Genomic DNA, 18,708 nt, shown 5'->3' on the forward strand with positions numbered 1-18,708 from the left:
TTGGGGAACTAGGTAGTACACTAAGGTTCCAGAAAAGAGAAGACAGCAACACTCAGATTGCACCACAAAGGCAGAGAGGGCCTTTCAAAAATGACCTTCATTCCTATTCGGGAAAGCTGGGACAGAATTAGTGGATGCAGCTATGATGACCCTTTTAATTTCTAGGCAGTTCTGCAGCGAGTTAAGCAATCTCAATCCTTAATCCAGAGAGCTAAGCAGAGGATAATTTTAAAAACAGGGTACCTATGTGAAATGTCAAAAAGGTATGCAGAATCAGCATCAGTAACGCACAAACTTACATCTGCTTCAAACAAGAAATGCCTATTTGCAATCTTGTCAATATGTGTATTCAGCTTCACAGTAGGAACCCTTTTCCCCAAGTAAAACATGCTTTACAGAAATAAAAAGTTTTATAAAAATTACCACCAGAAAAACCTTCCTGACTCCTGAGAAGGTAGTGTTGTCCTTTAAGGACTACTGTACCACCAAATTTCTACACATCATTTAACTCAGAAACTGATTAATTTCCTGAAACCAGAGTAGAGTGGTCCTCTCCCATCTCTTATAGTGATTTTAGACAGATCAGTACAAATGAGGGAAATATAGTAGGATAACATGTATTACTATGAACTGAAAAAAAAAAGATGCAATTATAAGCATTTCTGGAAACAAGCACCTTTTCTCTAATCACTCAGTAATAACTGCCTTGTTTTAAAGTGGCCAATAAATGAATAGCAATAGCTTGTTTTTAAAACATGCTGTCATTAAAACTGATATCTTTAATAACTAATAGCAAACCTCAACACCAGCTGCTGCCAGCAACCACCGGATCGATTCCATTTTGCATCTTCCATTAAAATAGTAAAGTTTGGGTTTTTCAGCCATATTCGATTATCTGAAAAAGAAAAAAAAAAACAGACTACTGTAAGTGCAGGGTGATTACGTTCCTTTTTAATCTTTGGTTTACTGGAGTACATAGCCCAATTAGCATCTAAATAATTTGAGTGATATATCATAAGGAAGTGTATCCCAAGTCGGTCCTGGAGTACCTCCTTACTACTCAGGTTTTCAGGATATCCGCAATGACTTGGGAAACACTGTCATAAGACAGGTTATCATACCTTGGGTTTATCATGTGCTTTATAACCAACTAGTAACGAAGGCCCGTTTCAAATCGGAATGATAGGGCGCTAGCAAGGCTCCCCTCCGTCCCTTTGTGTCTCTGTGTGTCGCCGGCCCCCCTGCAGCCTCTGTGCGAGAGCTACAGTGCAGTACAACGGAACTTGGAGCTGAGAATGTGCTCCGCCCTCAACGTCATAACGTTTGACGCAAGGGCGGGCCCACAGACTGTGATTTTGTGTGGCTTCAGAGCTTCAAACTTACGAACCTGGCTTCAGTGACGTCAGTGCAAATAGAACATTGAGAGTGAGTTTTATATATATAGATAATGTCCCACATTAGGAAAAGCAAACAATGTGATTTGTTACACAGCATCAAGAGACTCGAGGTCCTCTCTAACCCTGAATTATATCTTTATAATGTAGGTAAGTAGCTTCAGGGCTAGTCAGGAGATGCAGCTACATTACACTAAATTTATTTAGTAAATTTCATGGGTTGCGCCTAGTCTTTGTATTTTTGGAAAGAACAAACAAGTGACTTACTTCTACTTATTCCACTATTTTTTATTTCTTTATTTATCGCCTTTTTGAAGGAATTCACTCAAGGCGGTGTACAGTAAGAATAGATCAAATACGAGCAATAGGCAATTACAGCGGTTAAAATATTCAAATAACAATACAAAGTATGGCATAGTATACTACTTACAATGTCAACACAATATGTAATAGAACATTTTAATTGATAGTGAAGAGTATAAGCAAAGACAGAACATATAGATACGTAAGAGTAAGAAAAGAGTTAGAAAGTAAGGTGACTAATTTAAATAAAGTTGCACATGAGATCAGAGAGATGGTTAACACCTATGTTTACTAAGATGCGCTATAGGCGCGTTAGCGGTTTAACAAGCTTTAATGGTTTACGAGCATTAAACGCTAACATGCTTATACATTTCTATGGGTGCGTTAGCGTTTAATGTGCCTTAACTTTAAAGGTGTGTTAAAAATGCTAACGCACCTTAGTAAACATACCCCTAAATATTATCTCAGCTAGGGTAAGAGTGGATAAACATGTCCTGCTGCAGTATGTGCAGCCTGTGCCACTCCTTGTGTGTGAGTGAAACTAACAAGTTAGTTACTTCTTCTATTAAAGTCCTGGTTGAAGAGCCAAGCTTTCATCTGCTTCCTGAAGTACAGATAGTCTTATGCTAAGCAGAGCCTTTCAGGCAGTGCATTCCAGAGTGTGGGGGCTACTCCGGAGAAGGCTCGCTTGCGAGTATCACATCATGTAATGTCTTTTGGAGAGGGTGTGGTTAGTGATAGTCCCTGAAAGGACCTTAGTGTCCTTGGCGGTATGTAGAGGATCATCCTCTTCTTCAGTTACTCAGGGCCATTTCCTTTGAGGGCCTTGAAGATCAGACACTGAGTTTTAAATTTAGCCCTGTATTATCTTGGTAGCCAATTAATGTTTTGCAAAAATGGTGTGATGTGGTCAGTGGTCACGTCACTTGCAAGCTTCTATGAGTCTAGATGCAGCATTCTGAATCAACTGGAGCTGGTGCAGGCCCTTTGTAGTCAGACCATTGTATAGTGCATTGCAGTAATCCAGTCTTGATGTTATCATGGCACGCACAACTGGGAAAAGATTTACCTTCTCGATGTAAGGAGAGAGGCAACATAGCTAGATCTGTATCATATCTTCCCTCAGCTGCCTCTTCCTTAAACTGAAGAGTTCTAACCTGTTTGGCCTTTCTTCAAAGGGGAGTTCCATCCTCTTTATGATATTGGTCTCCTTTCTCAGTATTTTTTCTAATTCAGCTATATCTTTTTAGAATGTGGTGACCAGAATTGTACACAATATTCAAAGCTACCCTATCTGTGAAGAGGAACCTGCTGGCTAGAGACAGTATAGCTGGTGAGTGCTATTCCACTAAGCAGGAGATAATACACACATCCTGGGTCTTATCCTTATCCTGTTTACACAGAGGACATCACAGCACTCAGGAGACAGGCTCAGAGGAGAACTAAAGGGAATACACATAGAACAAGAACAGAAGACCTGTTGCCATATGAGAGAGAAATAACACAGGTAACAAAGTTTACCATCAACTGAGAGGAGAAAAAGGCTACAGAGTAGCAGAGGGGACAATAAAACACAGATAATCCAAGTATGGAAAATGGATGGAATCAAAACAATGGAGCCAAAGAACTTTTCCAAGCATCCTACAGGGTGAGGTCAGTTATCCTTCCTATAGTTGGGGTGAGTTAGAAAGCATTACCATGTTCCAAGTGAGTTAGAACCTTTTGGAATGTGGTCTTAGGTTAGCACCAGTAGCTATGACTCAGTAATAATTATTAGTTGCACTGATACTGTTACCTTACTGTTCTACCATGTACTGATAAGTCTTACTGCTAAGTTTTCCTTATTGCTTTGCCATAAAAATATATCTATCCTTCTATTTTACATATATATTGGTCTCGCAATCCAGAGGTGGCCGGTTCAAATCTCACTGCTGCTCCTTGTGATCTTGGGCAACTCACTTAACCCTCCATTGCCTCAGGTACAAATTTAGATTGTGAGCCCTCCTGGGACAGAGAATTATCCAGTGTACCTGAATGTAACTCACCTTGAGCTAGTACTGAAAAAGGTGTGAGCAAAATCTAAAGATAGATAGATACATAGATAGAGATACAATTTATTGGTATGTGTGTGTGTAATATATTTCCAAAAAGTGTGGCATTCTTCTCTCATATTGCCAGCAAAACCTTCGTAAGAACCCTTTTCTTTGTTTTGGGACCACTTTATAGCAAAATCATATTCCAAACAGACAACACAATCCAAAAGCTCTAACCAGAGTAATTATTAGCTAATCACCTTATTAACCCTACAGTGCCAGAGCCATTGCCTTGTCTAGATTAGAGTGTTTGAAGACTCCTCTATTCCCTGCTCCATTAGCCTTACTAGTAATTCCCAGCAAAAATCCAGTCTGTCTTTCTCCTTTTCTCCTCTCTAATAATGAAGCAGGGAATAGAGGAATCAACACTCTAATCTAGACACGGCAATGGTTCTGGCACTGTAGATTTAAAGAAACTTTATCTGTGTTAAACCCTGCTACTCCAGTGGTAAGGCATAAGAGTAAAGGACTTTGTATATAGTTCTAGTTCAGATTAAAAGTACATTGGAGTCAGCTGAGTTATTGTGTTAAGAACTATAAAAAGTCTGAACTGCTTATTAAGCTTCCTAGTGTAATTCCAATCCTGGCCTTGGTCCCACTAACCAATAAATTTGATTGTGTACCTGGTTCCCACTTCATGGGGTTATCAATAGAAATCAAACAAAATAAAACATGGAAAAGAAAATGATACCTTTTTTTTTTTTTTTTTAATTTTTATTTTTGATAATTATAACATTACATTTATGTAATAACATAAATCTCACACATCAGGTAATAATATTACAAAAGGAAATCGCTATTAGGAAAAGAAATATAAATTTTAGTCCACAATTGTTGATCCAAGAAAGGAAAATTAAATGACCTCATATTTATCAAAGTAATTAACTTCTTACTTAAGCAGAAGGAACATGAAAATCGCTAACTGGTATAACGCTTACAATCCAAGATTATTGCAGTGTTATTCTTTTGTTGCAATAAATACTTTTAACTTCTCTGGATCAAAATAAACATAATTTACTGAGTTCAAAGAAATATAACATTTACATGGGAACCTTAACATAAAGGTCCCACCTATACGCAAAACTCTCTCTTTTAATAACAAAAATTGTTTCCTCTTCCTTTGAGTTTCTCGGGCAAAGTCTGGAAATACTTGAATTTTAGAGCCAAAGAATAATGAATTAGTGTGGCGGAAAAAGAGTTTTAAAATATTATTGCGATCTAATTGCAGAGCAAAAGTAACCAATAGTGTAGTTCTTTCTGTTATAGTCTCTAATGAGGATTCTAATAATTCTGTTATATTCAGATCATCTTGAGAGTTAACAGGTAATAATTTCCCTTGTGCTCCAGAAATATACATTACTCGAGTAATCGGAGGGTACATCTCAGATGGTATACCTAATATTTCATTAAGGTATTTCTTTAGCATGTCAATTGCTGGAACCAATGGGCTTTTAGGAAAATTGAGGAAACGTAAATTGTTAGCCCTCATTTGATTTTCTAAATATTCCGTTTTGCGTTGTTGAAAATTACTATCCCTTATTAAAACATTTATAGAGGAATTAATTGTTTTTACTTCTTTATCAAAGTTCTCCATTTTTATAGTTTGTTCTGCATTTTTCAACTGCAAATCAGATTGTAGACTCTTTATGTCCACCACAGCACCAGACAAAGTACCTGAAATTTGCTGCAAGCTGGTATTCAATCTTTGGATTGCATCCCATATAGAATCCATCGTAACGGTAGTTGGTTTCATAACTTCAAGATTCAAGGGCGATTCCCCGGGGCTTTTTTCTGACAAAATCCTTGTCGAAGCTGGTAACTGCACTGGCGTCGACGCGGCCGCGGGGTCTCCACACCCAGCCGTTGAGGACCGACTTCCGGATTCAACGCGCCGTTCTCCCGCGCCCGTCGCCTCTCGTCCTGGTCTTGGAGGTACCGTCAAAGAAGGAGGACTTAAAGATACTCCCTCAGCGCTTAGGTCTAGTTGTTCACCCGGACCGCCATAAGCGAACATTCCGGTTCCCGGCGGTTGGAGTCCCGATTCTTCCAGCGTCAACTGCCTCAAAAGAGGGGGCTCAACCCTGCCTGTGGAGGTAGGCACTAAGGATTTACCCTTCCTCTTACCCATGACGGGTCTGAGAGCACTCAATTGAAGGAGTTTTCGGTGACTTTCGGGAGCTCTTTCCCACACGTCTGCTCAGGCAGCCATCTTGGATCTCACTCATGATACCTTTTTTATTGGACATAACTTAATAGTAACATAGTAGATGACGGCAGAAAAAGACCTGCACGGTCCATCCAGTCTGCCCAACAAGATAACTCATATTTGCTGCTTTTTGTGTATACCCTACTTTGATTTGTACCTGTGCTCTTCAGGGCACAGACCGTATAAGTCTGCCCCGCACTATCCCCGCCTCCCAACCACCAGCCCCACCTCCCAACCACCGGCTCTGGCACAGGCACAGACCGTACAAGTCTGCCAAGCACTATCCTCACCTCCCCACCACCAGCCCTGCCTCCCAACCACCGGCTCTGGCACAGACCGTACAAGTCTGTCCAGCACTATCCCCGCCTCCCAACCACCAGTCCCGCTTCCCACCACCGGCTCTGGTACAGACCGTATAAGTCTGCCCAGCCCTATCCCCGCCTCCCAACCACCAGCCCCACCTCCCGATCTTGACTAAGCTCCTGAGGATCCATTCCTTCGGCACAGGATTCCTTTATGCTTATCCCACGCATGTTTGAATTCCGTTACCGTTTTCATTTCCACCACCTCCCGCGGGAGGGCATTCCAAGCATCCACTACTCTCTCCGTGAAAAAATACTTCCTGACATTTTTCTTGAGTCTGCCCCCCTTCAATCTCATTTCATGTCCTCTCGTTCTACCACCTTCCCATCTCCGGAAGAAGGGCAACCTTCGAAAGCTAATCAAGAAATGTATTAAGTTATGTCCAATAAAAAAAGGTATCATCTTATTTTCTTTTCCATGTTTTATTTTGTTTGATTTCTATTGATAACCTTTAAGAGTGGACTAACACGGCTACCACACCTCTCCACTTCATGGGGTAAATACCAAGCAGCTGCCTAGGCATATACATGAGAAAACCATAAATTTAGATTTTTTTGATATGAACAAGAAAGGTGAAATTTGTTCTTACCTACTAATTTCCTTTTCCTGCTAGACCATCCCAGACAAGCAGGTTTTGCTTCCCAACCAGCAAATGAAGGCGGAAACACACTGAGTTTCAGTGGCATCACCAGTAATTATAAGGACTGGTCCAGTTCTGTAACTTGTCAGTATACTCATGTCAAACCTTAAAATCACCTTCTAAAAACATACAACTAGCAGGTCACCATACTGTTAAAAATCAGACCAGGCAGTTAGGTTTCACAGCCTAAACATATGGACAGCTTGACTGGGGCTGTGAAAAGTAAGCAGTATTAGCAGCAGGCTCTCTACTTCCCCCTATCCCCACCTCAGCACCTCTGACATGCACATACATCTTTTTTCCTACCCCAGCTCCCGGCTTGGCGCTGATCAGAAGCCAAAGGAAAGAACTGCAGCTGCACATCAGACCACAGCCTCCCTTTCTGCCACATGGTACTGAATGTAAAAATTTGAACCATATGGTTCAAATTTTGCATTTAGCACCAAAGTGACAGAAGAGGAGGATGTGGCCTGATGCATAGCCACTTTTCTCTCCTCCCACTTGTGATCCTTGCTGGGCTGGGGCTAAAGGAGGTGGGGAGATGGGAGCGAGAGCCGAGTGTGTGTGCTGGGGTGCAGAAGCTGGGGAACAGAGAAAGTTGGAGAGAGATAGAGGAATTCAGTATTGAAGTGGTCATCAGGAGACAAATATGGAGGTGGGGGGGTGTGAACCACAGGAGGTTATATAGGGTGGTGGTCATTGAAAGAGCAATAGGAGGGAGAATTGAGATGGTGACTGAGAGCAAGCTATAGGGGGTGTGCACCGGAATGAGTTAAAAGAGAGCTATAGAAGTGTGTACCTGGTGAGATGAAGAGAGATAGCTATGGGGATGTGAATGTGCCTATGTGCCAGGACTAAGGATGAAGAGACATGAGGGGAGAGGAGCTTTGCTGGAGAACAGGGGGAGAAAGAGAGAGAAAAAGAAGAGTTGGGGTGTATTCACCCTGGAGACAGCCCACATGGAGCCTGATTAAACCAGGAGATTATCTGGAGTACTAACAACTGCAGAAGAACTAGGCATGAAATTGCTGATCTGCTGTTAGTAATATGTAACCTGTCAAAATCATCCATAATACCTGAAGGTTGGAGGGTGGCCAATGTGACGCCGATTTTTTAAAAGGGTTCTAGGGGTGATCTGGGAAATTACAGACAAGTAAGCCTGACGTCAGTGCCGGGCAAAATAGTGGAAATTATTATAAAGAATAAAATTACAGAACATATAGACAAACACGGTTTAATAGGACAGAGTCAGCATGGGCTCAGCCAAGTGAAGTCTTACCTCACCAATTTGCTTCATTTCTTTGAAGGCATGAAAAAAAGGTGAGCCAGTTGATGTAGTGTATCTAGATTTTCATCTGCCATTTGTATGCCCAGTCTTCCAATTTTCTAAGGTCTTTCTGCAATATCTCACAGTCTGTGTGTGTTTTAACAACCTTAAATAGTTTTGTGTCATCTGCAAATTTAATCAAATCACTCGTTCTGATTTCCATATCATTTATAAATATGTAAAATAGCACCAGTCTGTCATGTCCCCTACCTCAACGCAAGCAGCATCCTCGGGCTGCGCAGGGTCCCATCGACACGCACACTTGACTGGCACTGCCGGAGCCATGTGTGTGTGTAGTCCTCTCTGGGTTTGTTCAGAGAGCGGTGGTTGCAGGCTCCTTAATTGTTTTGCTTCCATGCACCTGGCTCTGCTCTCTCTTTGCCTGGCTTCCAGGCTCCTTGATTGCTTTGCTTCCATCCACCTGGGTCTGCTCTTCCTTTGCCTGGCTTACCCTGCTTCTCTCCTATTGGTCTTCCAGTTCCTCCTTCCCCTGCTCTTGTCCTATGGCTGTGCCCCTTCTCCCTGCTGATGTCAGACACCAGCACTTTATCAGCCGAGCTCTCCCTGGACTCCATGCTTCAGCTTCTACTTTGGTAGGTGTTTCTAACTCTGTAGTCAGCTTCTTATCTTCTGGTTCCTCGTTGCTGACTTTCGCCTGTACCTGGATTACTCTATTGCCTGCCCGCTGACTTCGCCTGTACCTGGATTACTCTCTTGCCTGCCTGCTTTCGCCTGTACCTGGATTACTTTCTTGCCTGCCCGCTTTTGCCTGTAACTGGATTACTTTCTTGCCTGCCTGCTGACTTTCGCCTGTACCTGGATTACTCTCTTGCCTGCTGCCTGCCTACTGATTGCCGCTTGTACCTGGATTACTCTCTTGTCCTGCTGCCTGCCTGGCTGATACATTCATCACCCCACTTCCAGCTCTGTCCCGTAAGTCCTGCAGGCCGCCCACACCTAGGGGCTCAACCTCTGGGGAACGGCGGTCAGCACAGGTGAAACCCAGGGTTGTCCAGCCGCCAAGCAGAACCTGGTCCAAGTACCGGGCTCAGCAGCGCTCTACTTGGTACAAGAACTCACAAGTCTAACACCTTACTGATCCCTGCGGCACTCCACTGTTCACCCTCCTCCTTTGAGGGAACTGAGCTTTCTCATGAGAGACTCCTGAGAAAATTAAAGAGTCATGGGATAGGAGGCAAGGTTCTGGTGTGGATTAGTCATTGGTTGTTGGACAGAAAACAGAAGGTAGGGTTAAATGCTCAGTTCCCTCAAAGGAGGAGGGTGAACAGTGGAGTGCCGCAGGGATCAGTAATGGGACTGGTGCTATTTTACATATTTATAAATGATATGGAAATCAGAACGAGTGATTTGATTACATTTGCAGATGACACAAAACTAATCAAGGTTGTTAAAATACACACAGACTGTGAGATATTGCAGGGAGCCCTTAGAAAATTGGAAGACTGGGCATCCAAATCGCAGATGAAATTTAATGTGGACAAATGCAAGGTGATGCGCATTGGAAAGAATAATCCAAATCATAGTTACTTGATGCTAGGGTCCACCTTGGGGGTCAGCACTCAAGAAAAAGATCTAGGTGTCGTTGTAATACGCTGAAATCTTCTGCTCAGTGTGAGGCGGCGGCCAAAAAAGCAAATATAATGCTAGGAATTATTAGGAAAGGGATGGTGAATAAGGCCAAAAATCCTATAATGCCTCTGTATTGCTCCACGGTGCGACTTCACCCTGAGTATTGCATTCAGTTTTGGTCGCCGTATCTCAAAAAAGATATAGCAGAATTAGAAAAAAGGTTCAAAGAAGAGCGACCGAAATGATAAAGGGAGATGGAACTCCTCTCATATGAGGAAAGGCTAAAGAGGTTAGGGCTCTTCAGCTTGGAAAAGAGACGGATGAGGGAGAGATACGATTGAGGTCTACAAAATCCTGAGTGGTGTAGAACGAGTACAAGTAAATTGATTTTTAAACTCGTTCCAAAAGTACAAAGACTAGAGGACACTCAAGTTAAATGGAAATACTTTAAATAAATAGGATGACATATTTTTTTCACTCAACGAATAGTTAAGCTCTGGAACTCTTTGCCGGAGGATGTGGTGGCAATGAAAGCCTCTGCAGCACCCAGGCTCTGGCTGCAAACAGGGGTCTCCTTGAACTTCCTTATCAGGCACAGCAGAACAATCTGCCTGCTGTGTTAAAGCAGTTTGTGCCACAATTATCACACCCCCTGCTCTGTAATGCCAAGCATCCTGTGCTGCATTGTCTTGCTATTTATTTATTTATTTATTTAATTGCATTTGTATCCCATATTTTCCCACCTATTTGCGGGCTCCAGCTGAGGATCTTGCCAGATCTGTAGCTGCCAATTAAGCCCAGCCCTCTGATCCTTTGGGGATCCTGGCCCCCCTCAGAGAAAGTTTTATATTTTTTTCTTCTTCTCTATAAGACCAGTCCCAGATATTATTTCAATAGAGAATGTGCAAGAAAGAAGAATAAAAGTAAAGCGGAAAATCAGACTGCTCCATCCACTATATACTTCCTCCCTCTACAGAAGGTTCCTGAGAGTACCATGCTGACCAACAGCCCACCAAGGGAGACCCTTAGGTTAGATATGGTATGGAATCATCCTCTCTCCCATGCTCAATCAAGGGAGGTCTGTGGTCTGACCCTGAGAACATCTGACCAGGCACTAGCAGGAGGACAAGGAATAATTTGTTAGCATATAGACATGCTGTTACAAAAAAAGGGGGGAAAATGGATCTAGCATCCAACTTAAAAGGAACATATCAACACTACCCAACATCAATAAATAAGTAATATTTTATGAGACTACATTCACTATTATGATGTCCTGTATCCAAATGTACTCAAATAGTATCAGAAATTCTAATACACTAAGGGGCCCATTTACTAAGCTGCATAAGCGCCTACGTGCGCCCAATATGCGCCAAATTGGAGTTAGCACCCGGTTACTGCGTGGCCCTTGCAGTAACTTCAATTTTCGCATGCGTCCGCTATGTGAATCTGAAAAATATTTTTTATTTTCTGACGCACGGCAGCTACGTGCATCAAGTGGAATTTGACATGCGTAGACCCATTACCACCCGGTTACCGTGTGAGACCTTACCGCTAGGTCAATGGCTTGTGGTAAGGTCTCAGACCCAAAATGGATGTGCAACAATTTTCATTTTACCCCACGTCCATTTTCAGCAAAAAAAAAAAAAAAAAAACCAAAAAGGCATTTCTTGTAGGTGCGCTAAAAAATAATTCTGTGCGCGGGCAAAACACATGTCTATACTACCGCAGGCCATTTTTCAGCGCACCTTAGTAAAAGGACCCCTAAATAAGCTAATCTAGATGGGGTAAAAATTAGATGCTATTTAGACCCCAAATCTCCAGCAAGTTAACATCTCTTACAAATCAGCTCACAACAGTCTAACTGCTCTCACAATTCACACTTAACATAACCTTTGCAAAATCTCCTGAAGTCTCCTTAATGGCCTTAACTAATGAATTAGGACATGGGTCTAAAGGGCATGTAGTACTCAGTTGCTTTCATACACACAAAACATCAGAGACTGAAGGTTATGAGAAAAAGAATAGGACCACAAATAAGTTTTTTGTTTTTCTGAACTATATTCTTACTAAGCTGCAAATATACTAGCACAAAGATCAGCCGCCTTGCTAGGGAAAACAAAGCTGAGAATGTAATGCAAAATAAAGCAATAGCATTATAAAGCAAACTTAAGCAACCATGGAATGGCTCAGCAAGAACTGGACGCACCTAAACTCAACAGAAATTCTGTGGCAAGACTTGAAGACTGCAGTCCAAACACCAAACTCATCAACTTGAAAAAAAAAAAACTTTGATATATTCTGTCAAGACCTGGCAAAAACTGCACTATCCCATTGTGCAAAGTTGTTTTGCACATATTCTAAAAGGCTTATCTTAAAATAGAGGTGTGCATGGGGACATAAACTGGTCCTTATCCCCACTCCTTCCCCCATACCCAGCCCAAATTTAAAAGATCTTGTAAATCTGAACACAATATAAAATATGTCCTATATCTTGTTGATATTTAACACAGAATAGCCATTACTTTGTTAAATATGAAAGAAAACCACCTGGCTGACAGTCAAAGCGAATTAACCGGCTGGAAACAATCTCCATCTGGTTAACTTACTTGGCCACGGCTATCTGGTAATTTTCAGCGGCACTTAACCAGTCATCACTGAAAATGACCTGATAGCGCCAAATGTAACGCCAGCTATGTTGGAGGCATTTTGGAAGCATTCCAGGGGTGGAGTCTGGTTAGGTCCTAATATTCAGACCAAACTGGCCAGGTTTAGTGCATACATAGGACTGCATAAATAGCCATCCTATCTTTATAAGCTAACCCATGGCTAATTAAGTCTGAATATTAACTTAACTGGTCATGCACTAGTCAGCTTAAAAAAAAAAAACAAATTCAATACCGAAGCCTGCAGAAGGCCCATCATTGAATTCCCAATTGTATTATTTTCATAACTATTAAACACAATGTTCTTGCAGTCCATCATTTCAAACTATTAAAAAATAATAAACCAGATACAGAGCCAGAGCTAATCTCTATTCTTTGTTTGAGTCTTCATCCTATAATTGAAAAAGGAGCATTCTGATGATGTAATGGTGGCAGGAGTTGTAACCTCTGGGTAATCTCTTACCCTCTCCGTTGCCTCAGGTACAACCTACATTATAAAACCTCTTGGACAGGGAAATAACACATGTGCCTGATCGTAACTTGCCTTAAGGTTTGAATTTGGAAAAGGCAAATAATTAAATCTAAAGTCCCAAATATTTATCAAGTAGAGGTGTGCATGGGGAAATAATCTGTTCCCCACACTCACCACAACCCCATCATATTGCTACAATCCCTGCAGATTTCCCCATGTCCTCCTCCCCACACTACCTAAAAGTATAGAGTATGTTGCATACAACAGTGAATCATCACTATACTAGCCGTTAAGCCCGTTAAAACGGGCGCGTATTGGAATGTTTTTTTTTCCCAAGGCCCCCCTCCCATTGCAGCTGCAAGGCCCCCTGCCATCCTCCTTCCCTGCCAGCTCCAAGGCCCCCTCTGTCCCTCCCTCCCTCCCAGCTCCAAGGCTCCAGTCCTCCCCCCTTCCCAGCTGCAAGGCCCCCTGCCCGCCCTCCCCCCCTCCCAGTTCCAAGGCCCCAGGCCCTCCCCCCCAGCTCCCAAGGCCCCCTTCCCTCCCTCCCAGTTCCAAGACCCCTGCTCTCCCTCACAACTGTAAGGGGCCCCATTCCCTCACAACTGTAATGGGCCCCATTCCCTCACAACTGTAAGGGCCCCCCTGCCCTCCCTCCCAGTTCCAAGGCCCCCTGCCCCCCCCCGTGCCTTCTTCCCAGCCAGCTGGAAGGCCCCCTTCAGTCCAGCCCTCTCAGCTCCAAGGCCCCCCCTCCTTCTGAGACCTCCCATGTCCCCTCCCCCCCCCAAGGTAGCCGCTACCGCCCCCCCACCCCGGAGTCGCCCCCACCCCCCCTTCACCTGGCCCGGGCCCTCTCTTCGTTATTCAACTTACAGCAGCGCCAAAACAGCAGCTCCCGTTGGCCTTCCTTCACTGCCTGTGCCTCGCCCTCGTGTGACGTCACGTCGGCGAGGGCGGGGCACAGGCAGGGAAGGAAGGCCGACGGGAGCTGAAGCTGAGCTGCTTGCTGCTGTTTCGGCGCTGCTGTAAGTTGAATAACGAAGAGAGGGCCCGGGCCGGGTGAAGGGGGGTGGTAGCGGCTACCTTGGGGGGGAGCGGTAGCGACGTCAGCGGTTCCCTCCATCCCCTTCTGCGCAGTTTCCTTCTCTGTCCCGCCCCCCTCTCCCCGTCATCACGTCTTGACGCGGGGGCGGGACAGAGAGGGAAGTCTCTACTGCGCATTTGCAGGTGAGTCGGTCACTTGCCATTTATAGGTTTGATTCTGAATTGTATTTTTTTTTAGACAGCAGAATGTGAAACATATACAAAGGTGAGACAACCTTTGCAAGGCACAGATGTATACCAATATACATAGTATAGGTAGAGTAGTTTGACATCTGTGTCACCAAACTGGAAGTGAGAAATGCACACCTTGTCCAGCAATACTCCTGTTTCTAGTAGAGAAAAAAACATGTCTCCAACAAAACAAGTTAGTGGGGTGTACATGTGCACACATCTCAATCTCATATCTATGTGTCTCTGCTCATGAGACAGCCATAACCTTCCTGCTGCAGCATGCTGATCCCAGGGATAAGCAGTATCTATCTTAGTAGAAGATTATGGACTTTTCCACCATGAGCTTTTCCAAACCTTTGTTGGACCCAGATATGCTAACTGCTGTTACCACATCCTCTGGCAACCAATTCCAGAGCTTAACTATTCATTGAGGGTCCCTCTTACAAAGCAGCAGTAAGACCAATGGGGGCTTATCACACGCTAATCTGGAACTACCACTTGCCCAACGTGGGTGCCGGTGGTAGCTCCAGCCCCAGCACATACCATTTCCTGCACTAGGGAAAATAGGGAGATAATTTTTAGCACAGTGCTAACCTGTGCAACACCGCACACTATCCAGTTGCCACTGGGTTAACATGGTAGCCCTTACTGCCACCTCAATGGGTGGTGGTAAGTGCTCCCCCTCACATGGCCATGCAGTAAGAGCAATCTTACAGAATGGCCATGGCTATTTTCAGGGTTATTTTACCCACTGCTGTAAAAAGGGCTGCAGCCTGTGGCAAACCCCCCCCCCCCCCCCCCCCCATCACTAGCGCAGGGCCCTTTATGTTTTCCACAGCTTAGTAAAAGGGACCCGAAAAAAATGTTTTCTCATCTATTTGTTTTAAAAGTATTACGGTGTAACTTCATGGAGTAGTCTTTTTGTACTTTTTTTTTAAGGTAGTAGAAAAGATTTAATGCTATATGGGGGGAGGGGGAAGTGTGAGAATGCAACTGGTGGGATGCCTGGAAAATAAAAGAAAGAATTAAGTGGGGTCAAAGAGAGGATCCCACAGAGAGACTAATGGCAATAAGGAAGGGAATTAAGAGAGGGCATGCTGCGTTTCTGTTTGACAGGGAACTATGCTGGGGACAGAAGTGAGAGTCAAACTGAGAAGTGACAGGAATGTGAAGTGAATTTCATGGAGTTTCAGCTACTTGATAAATATTTAGGACTTAGCTTTAATTATATTTGCCTTTTCCAAATTCATATTTTAATGCAAGTTGCAATCAGGTACGTGTGTTATTTCCCTGCCCAAGAGGGTTTATAATGTAGGTGGTACCTGAAGCAATGGAGAGGGTAAGAGTTTACCCAAAAGTAACTGGAAGCACCAGTGGGATATGAACTCCAGCTTTCCAGAACCTCAGTTTGCTATTCTACCCCCTAGGCTGCTCCTCTACTTTCAAAAACCGAATTATATTCCCCCACAGAGAGAGAAGGAGGATAAACTCAAACACTCAAAGGACAGAAAGCTATTACTTCTCCAGGCTTGAGCTCAGGCAGGCAACGGATGCAGCATTAGGACAGAAGAATCAATAGTGTGCCGAACAGAGGACGCCCCAACACCCACGTAAACGCTTTCTACACAGTTCTCAAGCCCCTTCCTTCCTTCCACACAAAGCTGGGTTTTCCTCCTAAACGTGGTTATTTATGCCTGCTTCGGGTACCCAGGAATTGGCTACTATCAGTGCTTGATCAGCAGCCTTGACCAGTTTCAGCAGCAAAGTCACTGCGGATACTCACCCGTCTCGCGCCCTCCCACCTCCGTGTCTCGGACCACCACAGCTGCGACTGGGGGAGCGCTGCTCGCTCTAAAGGTGAGCCAAAGGGTGGGAAGCTGCCGAGAGCACCAATCGGCAGCTAAAGATCTCCGCCCCCACCTCACCGTTCTAGTCTGCAATACCTGGCAGAAGCAGCCTGTGAGTCACACGATCTATCGGGATCTCCCCCCCCCCCCCCCCTTTCAATTATTAATGATATGCACCAGCAGAAATCACTGTACGTTCACAGACGAACAGAAAAGGAACCAGTAGCTGTTTGAGACGTCCAGTGCCAAGCACTTTGAATGTGGTTTTATCAGATAGTCTACTGGGCGTTATCTGTTCTCAATCTTGCTTCATACTTTCTTGTTTAGGGTAGTTTCAACAGTTTTCCATTTAACTGTAGAAGTGTGGTAAATGCTATTACATATTTGTAATTACTTTCTTCTTCCTGCCCCTGAGGTGGTGTGTTTCCTCCTGTGGTGTACACTTTGAATGGTTCAGACCAAAACACAATGCTAGAGAATACAGGGTCAGTTTAACCATTAGGCAAGATCAGGGATGGCGGCACCAGCCAGCACCTACAGCTAAAGCAACAACAACAAAAAAGAGTCTAACAGCCACACACACTGAAGAATAAATGCACACACACAACACAGTTTAATATTTAATTTATTCATAAAATGTTCAGCATATTTTGATACCCAGGTCCAATCAATTTTTAACACCCCCTTTCTGTATATGAAAAAGTTATTTTTAGTAATAATCCACGAGTCATGCAACAAGGGTGTACCTAGGAAAATGCAGCATCTTAAACATTGCAGTGAGAACTAGAACATCAATACACCCATTGTAAAACTAAACAAGCCAGATTAGTAAAGATGATCCTGCCAACAGAAAACCATGTCTTTTTCACAAACAGAGAACACAGATATATACAAAACAAAATTAAACCCCCAAAAAAAGCCAGATTGTGCAAACAATGCAACACCACAGAAACAGTGACGCATGTCCACTAGAACTATGCAAATATAATTATTAAGATAGCAGATGTAAATCTGAAAAAAAACTGTTAAATACCAATCACCACTTTAAAAATTAAGAAATTAACAAAACAAAACATGGAAAATAAGAAACCATTTTATTGGACTAATACATTTTTCAATTAACTTTCAGAGGCCAAAACCTCCTTCCTCAGGTCAGTACAGTATACTGCTGTTATGGTATCCTGTCCTGACCCGAGGATGGGGGTTTTGCTCATCTTCTCTTCACTCTCTCCCTTCCATCCAGTGTCTGCCCACCCCCCTCTCCATCTCTCTGCCTTCCATCCTGCATCTGACTGCAAGGATGCCCTATTGCTTTCCTGGGATGTCACTTTTCCACTATTATACCTGATGCCAAGTTTTCTATTTTTTTTTATAACATCTGAGCCTTGTGTCTATTGTTTATCAGTAGATTTGGGCTTTGAATTCAGATCTATAGATAAAAAGATCTCATTATATATATATCTAAATACCAGAGTGCTATTTTTCCATACTTCATAGCAAGAGTATACATTCCCTAATTATCTGTCCCAATACTACTGAAGCTTTTACCTCCTCAGTGGATTCTCTGATGCCGTATGAGGCTTTCTTTCCAACCAAAGCTTTTACCACACTCAGGATATGAAAATAGTTTCACTCCTGTGTGTATTATCTGGTGCATTTTGAGGTTTACCTTCTGACCAAACCTTTTACCAGACTCTATACATGCAAATGGTTTCTCTCCCGTGTGGACTTTCTGATGCACTTCGAGATTTACATTAAAACCAAAGCTTTTACCACACTTAGAACATGTGAATGGTTTCACTCTATTGTAGATTTTCTTGTGTATTTTGTACATTTTGCATTTGGATGTTTTTTTGTTTGAAAATGGACCAAACAATAAAATATCCAAATCACAAAATGTTTTTCCAAACAGCATTTTCAAAAGGTAAAGATAGACTTTCTTTTATAGAAAATGACCTTTCCTGTTCTAATTTTGGACGTTTTACAAAAAAACATCCAAATTCAGACTTAGATGTCATATCCAAAAATGCCTCGTGTATTTGACTTGTTCAAAGTCACAAGGAGCAGCAATGGGAATTGAACCCATGTTGCCAGAATCAAAGCCAGCTGCACTAACCATTAAGTCACTCCTCCTCTGTTTTGGACATTTACATTTGGACTTTTTTTGTTCGAAAATGGACCCCAAAAAACATCCAAATCACAAAACATCCACAGTTTTTTCGAACACAAAAGATAGACGTCTATCTTTTTCGAAAATGACATTCTTTCCTGTTCAGAATTTGGACATTTTTGTAAAACGTCCAACGTCTGATTTAGACGTTCTATCAAAAATGCCCATCTATGTGCAAGCCAACAAGTGTAAATTCAATGCCGAAGCTCAAACAATGTCCAGTGTTGAATTTCCAGTTTTAGCACCAGCGGTGGACATAAAAAATGCTGTTCACCACTGGCTATTGACCGGTAAGATTCTGCCCGAGGCAATGAAAGATTAAAGGACCCTTTCACTAAAGCTTAGAACGTACTAAATGACAAGAA

The 18,708-nt window shown here is 42.9% G+C and overlaps 1 protein-coding gene across 3 annotated transcripts in view; it reads right to left on the minus strand.

Moving 5' to 3' along the window:
• LOC115467196 (glutathione S-transferase 3-like) overlaps nucleotides 1–16,282 on the minus strand; it is an 87,256-nt gene extending 70,974 nt beyond the window's left edge. Inside the window, exons 1-2 of one of the 3 annotated variants that reach the window (XM_030198953.1) lie at nucleotides 16,110–16,282; nucleotides 799–895 (exon numbers count right to left, since the gene is read on the minus strand). In XM_030198953.1, coding sequence (XP_030054813.1) covers nucleotides 799–885 — 87 coding nt within the window. In that variant the 5' untranslated portion in view covers nucleotides 886–895; nucleotides 16,110–16,282. Of the gene's footprint in view, nucleotides 1–798; nucleotides 896–6,948; nucleotides 6,991–15,970; nucleotides 16,064–16,109 lie in introns of those variants that run through there. The other 2 variants (XM_030198954.1, XM_030198955.1) reach the window with 2 other exon arrangements.
• Nucleotides 16,283–18,708: the final 2,426 nt, after the last annotated feature.

This window comes from Microcaecilia unicolor, chromosome 3, assembly GCF_901765095.1.
Source record: "Microcaecilia unicolor chromosome 3, aMicUni1.1, whole genome shotgun sequence".
Taxonomy (NCBI): Eukaryota; Metazoa; Chordata; class Amphibia; order Gymnophiona; family Siphonopidae; genus Microcaecilia; species Microcaecilia unicolor.